This window comes from Ailuropoda melanoleuca, chromosome 2, assembly GCF_002007445.2.
Source record: "Ailuropoda melanoleuca isolate Jingjing chromosome 2, ASM200744v2, whole genome shotgun sequence".
Taxonomy (NCBI): Eukaryota; Metazoa; Chordata; class Mammalia; order Carnivora; family Ursidae; genus Ailuropoda; species Ailuropoda melanoleuca.
The window spans coordinates 41,335,086-41,350,447 of NC_048219.1; the positions used below are offsets into that span (position 1 = coordinate 41,335,086).

The window sequence follows — 15,362 nt, forward strand, 5'->3', positions numbered from 1 at the left end:
GTGGGACAGAAAGGGGACATATCTACGAGAGTACTGTCCTTCTGGGGGTGAGAGGGATGGGCTTAGGAGCAAGGCAGTTTGTTCACAGAGAGAAATATCTGACTCAGACCATGGGAATGAAGAGCAAAGACAGAATAGAGAGCCAGAAATGTGAGAGAAGTTTAATCCCTAGGATTTAATAATAATTTACATGTGAAAGCTGAAGGAGAGAAAAGAGTCCAGGATGATTCGTGGTCCGATCACCAGCCCAAGTAACACATGGACCACTTGAACTAGACCCCAGCAAAACCAGGACATGGCAGGCAGATGTGGGATGCCAGTGTTCCTTAAGAGTGCTCTGAAATCAGCCTTACTTTTCTAGCAGCACTGGGGGTCGGGACATCATAGTGATCCTCCTCCAATACCACACCATAATGATGAAGATGCTGGGCGTAAGGAAGGTCTTCATGGCAAACCACACCTTGGTGAAGCCTCCATTTTGATGGATTCCCTAGATAGAGACCAATCATAATTTTGAAGGTGAATATATCTTAGTGTCATTTTCTACCAGCAAATGCATTTTGGGGAGAGGTGAAAGCAGATTTTTTCTGTTGAACTTTCAAGATCAAGAGCTTTAACACTCATAGCATATCCTCTCTTCACATTCTCCCTGGCCCCTCTTCAGGCACTGTAGAAATCTAAACAAAAGGCAAAAAAATGGACCCACTCTATGCAACAGGAATCATTAAGAACATGATCAAGGATTTTTTCTCTAAGGTTTTTTATTGAAAAATTGAGATATTTTAAGATGCTCAAAAGGTTGGGATTGGTAAAATGTGTTCGGGTAAATCTATATAGTGGAAGGCTAAGCAGCATTGCAAAGTATATTTATATAATATTCACAATATATTATTAAATTAAAAAAAGCAAAGAACAAAGAATTCAGTTAAGTATGATCTTTTATCTTGTAAGGATATATGTAACTACATAGAAAAAAATCTATAAGGAGATAGATCAAAACTTCAACAATGATTATTTCTCTAGAGAGATATTACAGCTCATTTTTATGTTCTATATGTTTACTTGCGCTTCCTAATTTTCTTCTTTTTTTTTAAATTCCATCCATTTATTTGAGAGAGAGAGAGCATGAGCAGGCGGGAGGAGCAGAGGGAGAAGCAGGCTCCCAGCTGAGCAGGGAACCCGACGAAGGACTCAATCCCAGGACCCCGGGATCACGACCTGAGCAAAGGCAGATGCTCAACCAATGGGGCCACCCAGGCGCCCCTGTGCTTCCTAATTTTCTACAGTAAATATGTATTTCACATGTGATTATTTTAGATTAAAAAAAAAAAAAACCTCTTGCTCCATGTTCTATTTTTTTGCCTGTTAAATAAATCAAGTGGAAAGAACCTAAAACACCACTGGTCCCTTTAACATTTGTGCTTGCAAGGTGAGACGTAAAAAAAAAACAAAACAAAACACTTTTATCTTGGTGTTATTATGCAATCATGACCATTAAAATAAAATCTTACATGGGCATAATAATTGCATTACTTTCCATTTCTGTAATCTCTCATGTAAATTTAAGCCGTCAGCCATCATGGGTATGTTCTTTCTACGTCTCAGGTGAAGCAACTGACACGAGTCGCCAAGAGTGAGAGGGAGTTCCCTTCCAATACACATGCCCACAAACCAATATTCTGAGCCAGTGTTCTAATATCACATGCTGCCCAGATCCATTAGATTCACTTACCACCAACTGAATATCCTTGATTTCCCCAATCCCAACGTTGATTTTCTTTTTCTCATTCACAGGCAGCCGGATGTTCAGAAGGTAGTACTTATGAGCTACGGACCCGATTTCCATGAAAGGAAGGACATCGCATTCATAGTAACGGCCCTCATACTCTGGGGTCTGGAAGAAGAGCAGAGGGTGAGGGAGAATCACTATTTCCAGTAGACTATGTCTGAATTGTCTTACCTTTGCCTCATATCACCAATGCTAAAAAGCTAATGCTTAAAGGGATACCTTAGAGCTACAGATTACACTGGAGGCATGGTGTCCACCAGCTGCTCCTTACCCCCCCCCAACCCAGCCACATTTGAGATAGAACTAGAAATTTTGTTTTTTTAAGATTTTATTTATTTATTTGACACAGAGAGAGTGAGAGCACAAGCAGGGGGAGCAGCAGGCAGAGAGAGAGGGAGAAGCAGGCTCCCCACTGAGCAGGGAGCCTGATGCGGAACTCGATCCCAGGACCCCGGGATCATGACCTGAGCTAAAGGCAGATTCTCAACTGACTGAGCCACCCAGACACCCCCAGTGCCAGAAATTTTACATATAAAACAGAAATCTCATCTATCTCTTAACACTTTCTCAGTTCTTCAGCCCTCATTAAGCCTCACATCAGACTAAGCTGGTCTCCCAGGACTGCAAGGGCTTTTTATTTGCGGCCCATCACTGGAGCCCTTGAAGGCTGTGTGGACCGGTCAATTTCTGATATGTTCAGGAGGAAGTCCTTGCTGATGTTCATCACACTCGTGGATGATGGCTAATTATTTTCATGGTTTCAGCCTGAAGGAGAAGCTACAAAAAGGTGAAAATATCTTCCTTTTATTGATTTGATAGAAAAAGAAGTCAAGGAGCACTTAGGGGAAGATAGAGGGATAAAAGGTAATAATAGGATTAGTTTATTAGAGACACCTATTTGGGATTTTCTGCCTAACTGCCCAAGAGGTGAGATGGCAGAAGGGAACAGAAATTTTAATTAAACGAAATTTAGCCCAATTTCTCGAACACTTCTTGGACTTCCTGCCAAGGATTGAAGAGCTACTGCCCAGAGCATTGCTGTGGGAGATTAAAGTGTAGGGGTACAGGCTGCTTTTGAAAATTAAATTCTGCTATGTGTCCCTACCAAGGGGTCAGGTAGGGGAGTAAATATGGGCACGTAGAGGCATGAGCTCTAGCATCCTGGGACTTTTCCCTGATAAGAGAGATGAATGTCTGCCATCAATGTAGGGTTTAGTATTTGCTGGGTGTATACCTCTTGATCAAGTGAAAGGGAAGACCTAATCTGCTGTTCCTAAGCCTATATTTTTTTCTATCTTCAGAGTAAAAAGTCCAGTGAAGAAATCAGAAGATAACAAGGAGCCTGCACTTGTGTATGAAGGGTCTCTGACCCTTTTGTGATCTTGGGGAGTTCTTTATTGGACAGTCAGAACTCAGAGTGCAATAAAAAGAATTTTATATAGAGACAGAAGGAGAGGTCGAGGAGGCTAATACCTGGATTTTATGCTCCCATTCTTCTCTTCCTCACTCACAGCAGACATTATTAATCAATTACGATAGTTTTTCATTTTCTGAGGTTTGAGGGGCTCTTTCGGAACTATTAGTTGACTACATTTGGCTTATGAGAGTTAAAAAGTTATTCTGCAGAAAGCTTCCTGCTTCTTTCCCAAACTTCAGCTGCAGACTGGATGATTCTTTCTATATAGATTCTTTCTCTCCCCTCTACTCCTTTCTTTCACACTTCCAAATCAGGACACGTACTGGGCTCTGCAGGAACTACTGACAACACATTAGAGGCTCTAATTTGACTTCAGATTAAGCTGCATTGAGGAAGCTGATTACCCTCTGTGGTAACAGTATGAAAAAGATTTTCTGATATGTTTCCATTGAGCGTCCTGTTTTATTTCTACAAATTGAGACTTTGAGAGAGAAGGAAACAAAACTTACTTAGTCTAACGCCACTGACTTGACTGTGTATTCTCACCCAAGGTCCCAAAGTAGTAGCACTATTGGGTTGGGGACATGGGTCTTCCAAGTCCAGCCTCCAACTCTGATGGGGAAGAGGATCCTTGAGTACAGCAGGGAAAAAAGAGCGATGTTGCCTCAGACATGCCTAATGGCTGGCAGGGTGCTGTGGTAAGGAAGGCACACTGGACTCCACGTCAGGAGATTTAGATTCTAGCCCTGTCCTGGCCCCCAGCGAGGGGGAAGGTCATCCACCTCATTAAGCCTCACTTTTCTCCTAAGTGAAACAAGATCTCAGGGGTTCCTTCTAATTCCCCATCATGGTTCTCTGGGTGTCCTCCACTTCCCCGTCCTCACAGACAGGGTAACACTACCACTCCATAAGACAAATTTACTGAACTTCAACAAATTAGACACATCAGATTCTGGGATCACGGTCTGGTCTAGTCTTAGAGACAAATTCACTGCATCCTGTTGGGGACTCTTCCTTATGCACCGAGGTTCTGCCAGTATTTAGGGCATTTAGGAAGAAAGACACTCTCCCCCTCCTTCCTTTCCCCCATCCCCCTCAGCCCTCCCCCAACTCCAGCATGAGACTGGCTAATTAGGACAAATTACAGCAGGTGGCAACTTGACTTTTTTTTCCCTGACTTCACAATCCACCAGGGACTAAAAAGCTTTAAAGCAATTTCTCATTTAATCTTCAGACTCAAGACTAAATTTCACCGCAATCAAAAAGCAGAGATTTGATGATTCATTTCCTTCACACTTTTCAAGGTTTAATATCTTTCTTGAAAGGGATCAACATATCCTAAAGATAATTAAGCAGTCATCATTAAGAAGCAGTTGCAGGCTTCTTAATGACCTCCCCCTCACTCTGCTTCTCAACGCCCCCAAGTGTATAAAGAAGGTGAGAAATGACTTTTCCCTTTTCTGAGGATGAAATTCCATACCCCAAGGCTTTATATCCTTTAACTTAGATATCCAACCAGTCTCACCCCTGAAAGATGCATTCAACTTGCAGTGACAGAAAGGTTTTAATTAATTTCCCCCACTGCATGCAAAGATCTGAAAACGTCACATATTCCTCTGCTGCTACCTCCAGTTTCTCTCTACCATTCATTTTCACCTGCAGATTACCCCCACACGCCTACCCCAAACAATTCCAGATGACTTTTTTGGGGGGTGGTGCTATAACTGGCAGCCAGCGGAGGATCTAGGGCAATGACTTTTTAAATTTATTGAACTTGGGGCTCCTCAGTGGCTCAGTCGGTTGAGCGTCCAACTCTTGATTTCAGCTCAAGTCATGATCTAAGGGTTATGCGATGGAGCCTGCACTGGGCTCTGTGCTCAGTGGGGAATCTGCTTGAGATTCTCTCCCTCTGCCCCTCCTCCTGCTTGCATGCACACATGCGTGTCCTTTCTCTTTCTCTCTAAAATAAATATTTAAACTTTATTGAACTTAAGGAGTTGAAATCTTATTAAAACACAGATTCCTTGGTCCTGCGCCTTGAGGTTTTGATTCAGAAGGTTTTGGGGGTGTGACCTGGGAATCTGCATTTCCTATAAGCTCCCAGGTGATGCTGGTGCTGCTGGTCCTCAGACCACACTGTCCCCTAGGAAACCTGGAGAAGGGAGAGTTAATAAATACCAGGTGCCCCAACAAGTCCTCTGTATCGGGTGTATGGCTTGCCCAGAAGAGTCCTGGTGGCCCACCTGGTTAACATCCCCTTTCATTCTCAAACATATCCCAGAGTGGATATTAAATAATAAGGTCACCCTGCTGATGTTCATTATCTCTTCTAATCCTTATAAAGAATCCCAAGGCAGGTATTATTATTCCATTTTGCAGATACACAAATGAAGCTTACACAGATTAAGTACATTTGCCAAAAGTCATATAGTCAGTAAGTGATACAGCCTAGAATTGGAGCCAAGTGTGTTTTGCTCCAAATCCACACTTTCACCTAATGTTAATAGTATGAACCTGCCTCTCCCCATCTTACTCCTCTTCGGGGTAGGATGGACATCTGGGGCACAGTACTTAGCTTCACTTGCCATTCCTACCATTCCACAGGGAACCCCAACCTTGCAGTAAGAGGCAAAAGTGAGGTCAGGAAAGGCCAATGCTAGACAAGAAGAGGGACTAACTGATGAATGGAGCAGGCACTACAAAGCTGTCCAAACCGTTAAAGGAACTGACCTGAAGTGGTAAGAAATGACATAATCAAGAATGTGCTTCAGTATACTTCACACACACACAAATGAGACCATTTCTGTACCTGAAGGGACATCAGAGATCACCTAGCTGAGGGTGCTCCACGTCAACACCCTTGAGGAATGTAGGTAACCATGAGTAACAGTAACTATGGCTCCATTTCAACTTCATAGAAACTTTTCCAACTGGGGGGTAAGTACAGGTAGGGGAGTCAGAATCTCGGGAAGGCGTGTGTGCGAGGACACTTGCCCCTGAAAAGGGTGCCAGGCTAATTGTGACCTGTTCCTTATACCATCGAATCTTACTATCCTCTGAGGGCCACTGAGTCCGTGTCTGCATTTTCATTTATGAGGAATCACAAAATTAAAGACCTCTGCCAAAAAGAAAATGTCTCCCTATTTCCAATGCAGGAGCATAACCTCCCTCCCATGGGCAGTTGAATGAGTCCTCCTGGAAAAACCAGAGAAGGGAGAGCCTTAAAAACGGTTGGAAGACCCAGGTCTCAAAAGAAATTAGCTTACGCCCTCGGGGCCTCTTTTTGTGTGTGGTATTCACTGCGATTTTTAGTCTTTGTACCTGCACATGAACTCTGGCAACAAAGAGATGCCTAAGAAACAGAGAAGCAGATACAAGCATTGATCCAATAGGAACAGATTCTCACACCTCAAAATAACTTAGCAACGTTCTTCAGACACTCTCAGCGCTTAAGCAGAGAACCAAGAGTTTATTTTTATGGAGGTATTTCAGAGAAACAACTACATCACTTCAAACAGACGTTTTTCCTTCCTGTGCAGGGACATAAAATCTCTGCATTGCCCTTTTCTCTATTAAGACAAAGGATGATGACTAACCTTTGTGGGTCATGCATGCTAAGAATAAGGATTGTATCTATGCAGATTTACTTTACAGTACCTGGAACCCAAATAAAAACCCTATCAACTTAGATATCAAGCCATCCTACCTTGGGGGATGTGAAGGTACATTTGAGTTTCCGGGGCACTCTCTCATGGGCCATTTCAGTCCATTCAGCAAACATATCATCGCGGTAAGCCAGGGAAACATCCATGGAAACTTCTGCATTTTCTCCTGCAAGAGAAAGGAGGCACAATTCCAAAATGGCATCTGGGAAGGTATTTTGGAAACAGCTCAAAAATTCTCATAGGCTCTGCCATGGAAACCAAGACAAAAGAAACATATTAGTTCCTAACAAACTCCAAATCCAAGTCTCCAAATCTGGGAACTTAAAAGTCATAGGGTGAACGTTGAAGTTGGATGCTTGGTCCCTTCCATTACCACTCTGCCAAGGAGTCAAAGAGCTTCCACTTAAACTCCTCCAGAGACAGAGGTCTCACTCTCTCTGAAGCAGCTCAGATGGTCAGACTGTGACTCATGGTCAGCACTTATCTTCCTGAGACTTGCAACACTGGTCCTACGTCTGCCCATAAGAGTCCCATGGAATGTGAGATCCTTCTTCCACAAAAGTGCCTTACATACTTGAAACCCATACTTTATTTGCCTGTGTCTTCTTTCCTCTCTTTAAGTACCTGTCTTCTGAACATACTCTAGTCTCAAGGCATCCTTCTTTAAATTACTCCCCAAGAAGCTCTCAAATATGGGATTTGTTACTTCTCAAAAACTCAAGACCCCTCTGCAAATTGTGGGGAAAATTAATGTAAAGGTTGAAGGGGTCTTCCAAAGTTAAAGACTTATACACAGATAAGAATCTAATAATGAGCACATAATTGTGCAAATGAACATTCACATGTATTTCCGTATCAGTAAGGACCATAAATGGGTTTAACTCACCACAGAACTCATTAAGGAGATTAGATTAATGAAAATCACATCTATGCATTTTGTCTGTTTTATACTGTGCCGAGCAAGTTCAAGAACAGAAGAGTCTTAATGGGGCAAAAAAGCACAGAACACATTTCCAAAATGACTGGCGAGCCAGCTCTCACTGGGGTTAGGCCATATGGAGCTCGATTCTAGGCTCTGGAGCCTGAGCACGTAACAAGTCACATGGGGAACAGATAATAACTGCCGTCTGGAAAATCAGGGCTTTCTATCCACTGGCCCAGTGTGACTTGAAGCCAGTTTGACAATGTGAACCCCAAGTTGTCTGAAATCCAGGAAGAGAAAGAAAGAACGCAAGAAAGGAGGCACTGAGGCCACCTGGATTTAGATGAAACCCTCAATGAACATCAGTGCCCGGCTACTTTATTTATACTATTTAAATTCTCACACACACACAGTGAATTGGCCATTCCTATCTTCCTCCTCTCCCTCATGAAATATCACAGAAAAAAACAGGAAAGGAAAACAAAGGATATTAAATCACAAGGGGAAAAAATGGTAATTACACGAGCAGACCAGAGACTGTAACCTTTTTTTTTTTTAATGAAAAATACATGAGGTAGGGCTTCCTGACAGCCACAGAAAGGGGCAAAGCCTAAATTGCTTCAGAAGGGATATCCTGGAAAAGTGAGCCATTATGTCCAACAGACATCCAAGGCCCTCAGAATCTGAAAACACCCGTGTTGCAGAAGACAGAAACACCAGCGAGGCCTGGTGCTGATAACAGGGTAACTGGGTCGAAGACTGTACACAAAGTCATTGGAGCTCTGGCTCTTCTGGACTTGAGGACACCAGGCAGTGCAGAGACTCAGGGCTGAAAACAGGGAAAATACAAGTCTACACACAAGAAACTGTGGACACTCAGCTTGACAGAAGCAATGCTTCAAGTCTGTATGTCCTCTTGGTTGGGGCCCAAGCCGACCACAGCTTCTCCTCACTTGACTGCCTCAGTGGTCAACAGAATGAACCAGCAAGAGCTCTAGTATTAGGTATCAAGCTACATCCTTTTCATTTCTAACACTGGCATTACAAACTGGGACTTTCGGCTATGTTGAAAAACACTTCCAGAACCACAGGTCTCAAGAGTACAAACCTGAAAAGCTGTATAGGAAGTTATCAGTTCTTGGAGCTCCAGAATTCAGAGCAGCACTGGCCCTGGACATTGGCAGGAAGGGCCCTTAATCTGGGATCCACATTTTAAAGGGCTCTGCTGTCTGGCCCTCTTCCAGCTACCTTCCTCACAGGAAGAGAAACCCTCAGGTGAAAGGGACATGCCCACCCAGAGCCTAGTCCCTTACCCCTACTTTTTAGAATATGCTCCAAGAACTCAGGACCGACTTCAGAATACTCTAACCAAATAACTCTGAGCTTATTTTCCATGGCCTTGAAGGGGAGGGTCTTCCCCAGATCTGGCCTCCCGAGGTAAACTACACAACCACTTACGCACTCCTGGGCTCAGAAGTGGTCAAAGGCTACTGTTAGTAGGATACAGTCAGAGATTGAACAGGAGGTCGGGGTGTCCACACACATAGCACTCAAAGCTCCTTTCTGTAGGGGATGGAGCCAGTCCCATTTTGGCTTAGAATTCCAAGGAGTCCAACAATCCTAAACTCAAACCTGGCTTTCCAGTTCATTATAAAGGTAAATTTGTTATAATCAGATAACAGAACTAACTTGGCTTAATATTTTTGTTGGCCCAATTTATCACTTTTAAGTATTTAGGCATACAATGGCTATGCTTTTGTAGGCAGTCTTGTCCTGGGCCCCACAAAGATTGGTGATGAGCCTCATTCAGAACAGGTCCCTCAGAGAGAGGGAAGACCAGGCAGACTCACCTCCTGGCCTTCTCCCAGCTTTGAGTTATTCCCATCTGTTGGGAATCCCTAAAGGAAAAACTGTTTTAAAATATGCCATTAAAAGCAGACAAATTTTAAACAGTGCTTTCATGTATGATTACTCTGTATTTAGCCCCTATGGTTTCCGTGCTTTCATTTAAATTACCTCACTTAATGTTCCCAACAAACTCTATGAAGTGGGCACGGGTATTTCTTTTTGATTAGTGAGTGAGCTGAGGTCCTCAAATATTAAGTAATTCGCCTGAGGTCATATTGTTGTTGGTAACAGGAGGGAAACAACTACTTTGAAATTGCCTTAAAAGACAATCATCTTTTTTACATTTGCTCAAAGAAGAGACTGGTTACCTTGTGATGAAAACAGTCCATCAAACTAATCACAAAATATGAATATGTATGCTCTGTGCAGACACCCTTGTGTTCAGGCTTCACACCCATCCCGTGGGGAAGAGGTTAGTAAATGGCAGGGCTAGAACTTAAACCTGGGTCTGCATCACCTCACAATCCCACTCCCGCTTACTACCTTTGTTGGTAGAAAACAGCGGACTTTCAAAAGAAACTTAACAGGGGGCGCCGGGCTGGCTCAGAAGGTAGAGCACGTGACTCTAGATTTCAGGCTCAAGCCCCACATCGAGTCAAGCACACTGTGTGCAACGGGCCACTCAACTCTAACCCAACATCTCTCGCAGCTTCCTACAGGACAGAAATATGCAGCGCTCCCCCAGAGCCATGCGTGTGCCTTGTAGCGTGTCTGGAATTCTCTCATCTGAGCTTTGAGGTGAAGAGCTGCTGAAATCTACACAGCGCCATTTCAAAAACTGGAGAAGCGTGAAATGACATGGCGTGACGTGACCTGGCACCCTGTCCCCTCGTTGGGACGGATGCTCAGGCTTCTTACCCTGTTGGAATAGGACTTGCCTCCTAGCAGTCTCTGATCGTTAAGTTAGTTACTACATGAAAAACTGCTTAGAACACTGCAGAAAGCATAAAGGACTAGCTATTGTCTTTATCATTTTATTAGGGAAGTGAAAAGTCTTATGCCTACTTTTAATTCCAAATAATTGCCAGGTTTCAGGAACATGGAACTTCCCACTATGAATCCCTATCCAGACCTGGAACACAAAACTCAGAAAAAGGAAAGCATTGGACAGAGGAACCCAGCAAAGCTGTGAAGTCAGCCACCTGAATCATTTTCCCTTCTGCCTCCAATGGACTCGGAAATAAAGTTCAGCTTTAATGACTATGTTGAATGTAATAAAACACCGGTTTCATGACTCCTGGGATACTGCGTGGGCAATACTGCCCTCCTTCCACCACCCCCGGAGATAATGAAAGTGAAGAATTCAATTTGCACTCCCTGGGAGAATGGCAGGAAGGCCAAGGATACCTCTGACACCTCGGGAACCCTCCCTATAAAACAAGGACACTGGTTCTACCAGTTCCATGGGGTAAAGTAGTAAGGTATCAGCATAGGGCATGCATAGATTTGGAACACACGGTTTTCCACACCCAATCCCAAACCAGCAGCTTTGCTATCCTGTGGGCTGTCCAACCTGCACATTTCTCAAATGGCTTTGGAGACACATTTCGGTTGGGTGGAAAATTCATTTACAATACTGGGAAAGGGGCGCCTGGGTGGCTCAGTCGTTAAGCATCTGCCTTCGGCTCAGGGCGTGATCCCAGAGTTCTGGAATCAAGCCCCACGTCGGGCTCGTCTGCTGGGAGCCTGCTTCTTTCTCTCCCACTACCCCTGCTTGTGTTCCCTCTCTTGCTGGCTGTCTCTCTCTGTCAAATAAATAAAATCTTAAAAAAAAAAAAAAAGAATACTGGGAAAGGAGCTGTTGGAAAGGCACTGTGGTTCTTCGTACCTACTATTTCCATCCTGTTACAGATGTGGTGCTCTGACATGGGGAAATCTGCACTCCAGGGTTTTCTAGGTGCAGACTCGGACTGCAGAGTATCATTTGAGGTGGAAAGATCTGTGCCTTTCCATATTGGGAAGCACCGACCAATCATACCCTTTGGAATCATGGAACCTTCTCAGTTAAACTGCCCTGCCCTGCATTAAGAAAAGCATTTGCCAGTTTTCCAAAGACAAGCAGAAAGCCAGAGGACAGGAAGTCCTCTGCATAGCCAGAAATGGTTGGGAAGACAAACAGGAAGAATCTGAGCACCCCAAGAAATCTAGGGCAGCTGCTTAATGTTAAGAATGGACCCCAGAGGGGTGAAGCAATGAAAGATGAGGCTTCGTTGAGGAAGTGATGAGGATGCTTCTCACTTAGAATGTTTGAAACTGGCATTTGCCGGCCAAGTTGTACAGAGTTTGCGGGAGAAGAGATCTGTTTTGCAATTCTATCTTTACAACTTTCTGGATGAGTGACCTTGAATGAGTCTCAGTTTCCATGTATGCAAGATGGAAATAATGGGACCTGCTTCCCAGGGCTGTTGACAGGACCATTTGGTACACAGGTACTTAAAAATACTAGTTTCCCTTCCATCCAGGTTCTGGATAGTTGGGTTGACCAATAAACTAGAAATGAAGGGGAGAAAGGGAAGGGCAAGTTGCATTAAGAGGAAATAAAGAATTATTTTATGGCTGTCAGAAGCTTTTAGGTTCCCTGAGAAACCTTGGTTTGCCTAGGCCCTTCCCTTGGGAAAGAATTAAAGAAATTTCAAAACACTCACATGCATTCCCACATTCCATAAGGGAGCTGCCAGTCACTAAGGATTGTTTGGGTAACCTCAGAAGGAGGCCGCACAGACGAGCCTCCTCCCAGCCTCCAGCAGACATATAATCTGGGGTTATTTATGCCAGCGTTCCTACCCCAATCAAAAACTCTCTGACCTGGCTTGTATTTTCTTGACGCTTTCAATTAAGGAAATAACAAAACCAACCCTGTCCTACATCCATGGTTAGGCCTGGCAAAAATGGACTCAGCTAATTATAAATTTGGCCCTGGCTGTTTTCTTAAGATGCCCTACAGGCCTGGGTGTGCACAGTTATAAAAATGAATGAGTACAATTATTTCGCAAACCAGCCTAACAGTTTAGTTCACATTACCTCTCTCGTTTCTCTCCATCACGTCAAGCGTTTGCATTTGGGAGAAATATTTTCCACGTGTAAGTAGACATTTTTCTAAGTACCATCAAAATGATGCCTTGCTATATAGTGGAGCACCATCTCCTAGTTCAAGTAAGCAGACTGAGATGTGCAACACGGGAAACGTTCCTCACACTGGGGCCCTTTGCAAAGGGACATCTTCTTGGAAAACATCCACTCATCCCTATGGTACCCTACGGTACTACTTTTAAAGGCTGTACATTTGGAAAAATAGCTGGGGATATCAACTGTTTTGTAAACAAATGGATCTCAAGTACCACGGGATATAGAAAAACTACATCCACTGGTGTTCACCAGGTTGTAGAGTAGCTCCCTCCTCTTCTCACTCACCATGCTTGCCCTGAGACGTCTCATCTGCTGCTGGGACACCAGTCCCCTTCTCAGTTCAGACTTCCCTCCTGAGTTTCAAATCTGCATGCTCACTCCCCACTGGATGCCTCTACTTTAATGGTTCAGAAAGCCAAACCACCAACGTAGGTAAACTCTGCTCGTCAAGTCTTGCAGATTCATTCCCCTCTCTCCCCTCACTGTCACTCCTCTTGCTCAAGGCCACCATCATCTCAGGCCCTAAATAACTCAACCAAATGCCCCATTCCTGTTTGTTCTTCACACTGCAGCGGGAGATGATTTCTAAAATACTTTCAATGCCTTTACATGGTCCTCCCTAAAATGTTTAAAAGTTGAAACTCCTTAAATGGTAAAAAAAAAAAAAAAAAAAAAAAAAGGCTAATATCTGGCCCCAGGTTCATATGTTAGGAGTTCCTCCCTATTCCTGCCATCTAGCAGGTCACCTTGAATCTAGCTCACCACTTCGCCTCCAGCCCTGGAATATGGGTGAGAGCTCAGGCTGTGAAGAGACATAGCCTGGAATTGTAGCCCACCTTGGCCACTTGGGGCCTGTGCAATGATGGGCAAGTCACTAAACTTTTCTATCTATAGATGAGGATAAGGGTAATGCCCATCTCCTATGGTTGTGAGGATTACATGAGATGAGGTGGGAATTGCTCAGCACAGCTCTGGCATACAGTAAAACACTCAGCAAATGCTGACTGCTATTTCAAGGCTGCTACTCGAGGTTACCTACACTGGCTACACTCAAGGTCCCTGCTAGCACCCCAAATTTTTAAAAGGTGTCCCCTTTGAGAGGATGAATTACCAAAAGTTTCCTTTTCCTCTGGGCTGCAGACCGTACTCTGTACCCCCACTCATACCAGACTCCTGTTCATCTTCTAGAATTCCACAGATTCACTCCCGCCTTCCCTCACTCACTAAAACTTAATGAAGTACCCCTCCTCTTACTCCCAGAGGACCCGGTACATCCGGTTCTGTAACACTTACCCTACTACAGTCCAACTCCCTCATTATTTCTCTCCCTACCCACCTTCCACTTAGACTGAGAGGTTTCTTAAAGCCAGGAGTGCCTCGGTCTCACTCACAACTCTATCAGCCATGTCTTTACATGACAGATATCCGTGAAGTATCTGCCAAATTAACATCATCCTTCTTTCTCCAAATACTTCCACAACCTCAAATTTCTTTTGTTACTCCATCACTTCTATACCCCATATGTGTGGTCTATAGTTTCCTCTGTTTGGGTGGCCTTCATTCTTTCCCCAATGCCTGCTGCCCTTTCCCTACCCCCACACATGTGGAGACATGAACACATACACATACACATACACATCCCTCAGAAGGAAGACATTCCTCAAATTTGGCTCAATGGTCCCATCAAGAAACAATGCGCCTATTCCCCAGGATTGGCTTGAAGGGGAGTTTTAAGGGAAGGGATCCTGACGGAGGTACTGTCTCCTTCCTCCCTCTCTAAATTATAATGTGGGGTTGCACTAATATTCTGCTTGAGAGGGCTTGTGGGGGCAAAGGAGGAAACAAGATTAACCTCAGGGGCTAGAAATCAAAGAATTCTCTCAGTTTAAGGATTAAGCAAAGCAATAAAAGGGTTGGCCTTTGAGGTATATATCATGCCTGTCCAAGTCTGTAGGGATAAGAGAATAGATGAGACTACTTGAAAGAGATTCCAGAGAAGAAAAATTGTACAGCATTACTGAAGTATAACATGTCATGTCTTTGGTAATCTACTCAAGCCTCCTTTATCAGGTTGGAAAGGAAGCCCATGAGGAACTAAGAAACCAAACAGCTGGTGCTGCCAAGATAGAATCAATATACCTCTGAAACCTTTGATGCTAGTAGCCCATCCAGTCCAAATCCTTCTTTCTTCCACCAAATATTTTTAAGCACCTCCTAGTTTCCATCAATAGTGGGGGATAACAAAGACATGCAAGGCCAAGTTTGCCCTTAAGTGTTCATGACAAAGTAGGGAAGGCAGATATAAACACAAATAAGTATAATCAGATGTGGTTAGTACTACATTTGAGTACATATATACAGTCAGCACAAAGATGGCAAGAGTGCCGGCTAGGGGGTCAAAGAATATAGCACAGAATACATGATCTTTTGGATCCACCTCATCTATAAGAGGTGATGTTTAACTGTGACTCACAGGATGAGTAAGAGTTCATTAGGTAATGAAAAGAAAGAATTGCAGGCAGAGGGAGCTGCATG

General features: G+C 43.8%; 1 protein-coding gene across 1 annotated transcript in view; it reads right to left on the reverse strand.

Annotated features, from left to right (window-relative positions):
- Positions 1-15,362, reverse strand: part of WLS (Wnt ligand secretion mediator) — a 100,723-nt gene that overhangs the window by 27,070 nt on the left and 58,291 nt on the right. The window contains exons 3-5 of the mRNA XM_034653672.1: positions 6,913-7,037; positions 1,733-1,894; positions 354-490 (exon numbers count right to left, since the gene is read on the reverse strand). Coding sequence (XP_034509563.1) covers positions 354-490; positions 1,733-1,894; positions 6,913-7,037 — 424 coding nt within the window. The remainder of the gene's footprint in view (positions 1-353; positions 491-1,732; positions 1,895-6,912; positions 7,038-15,362) is intronic.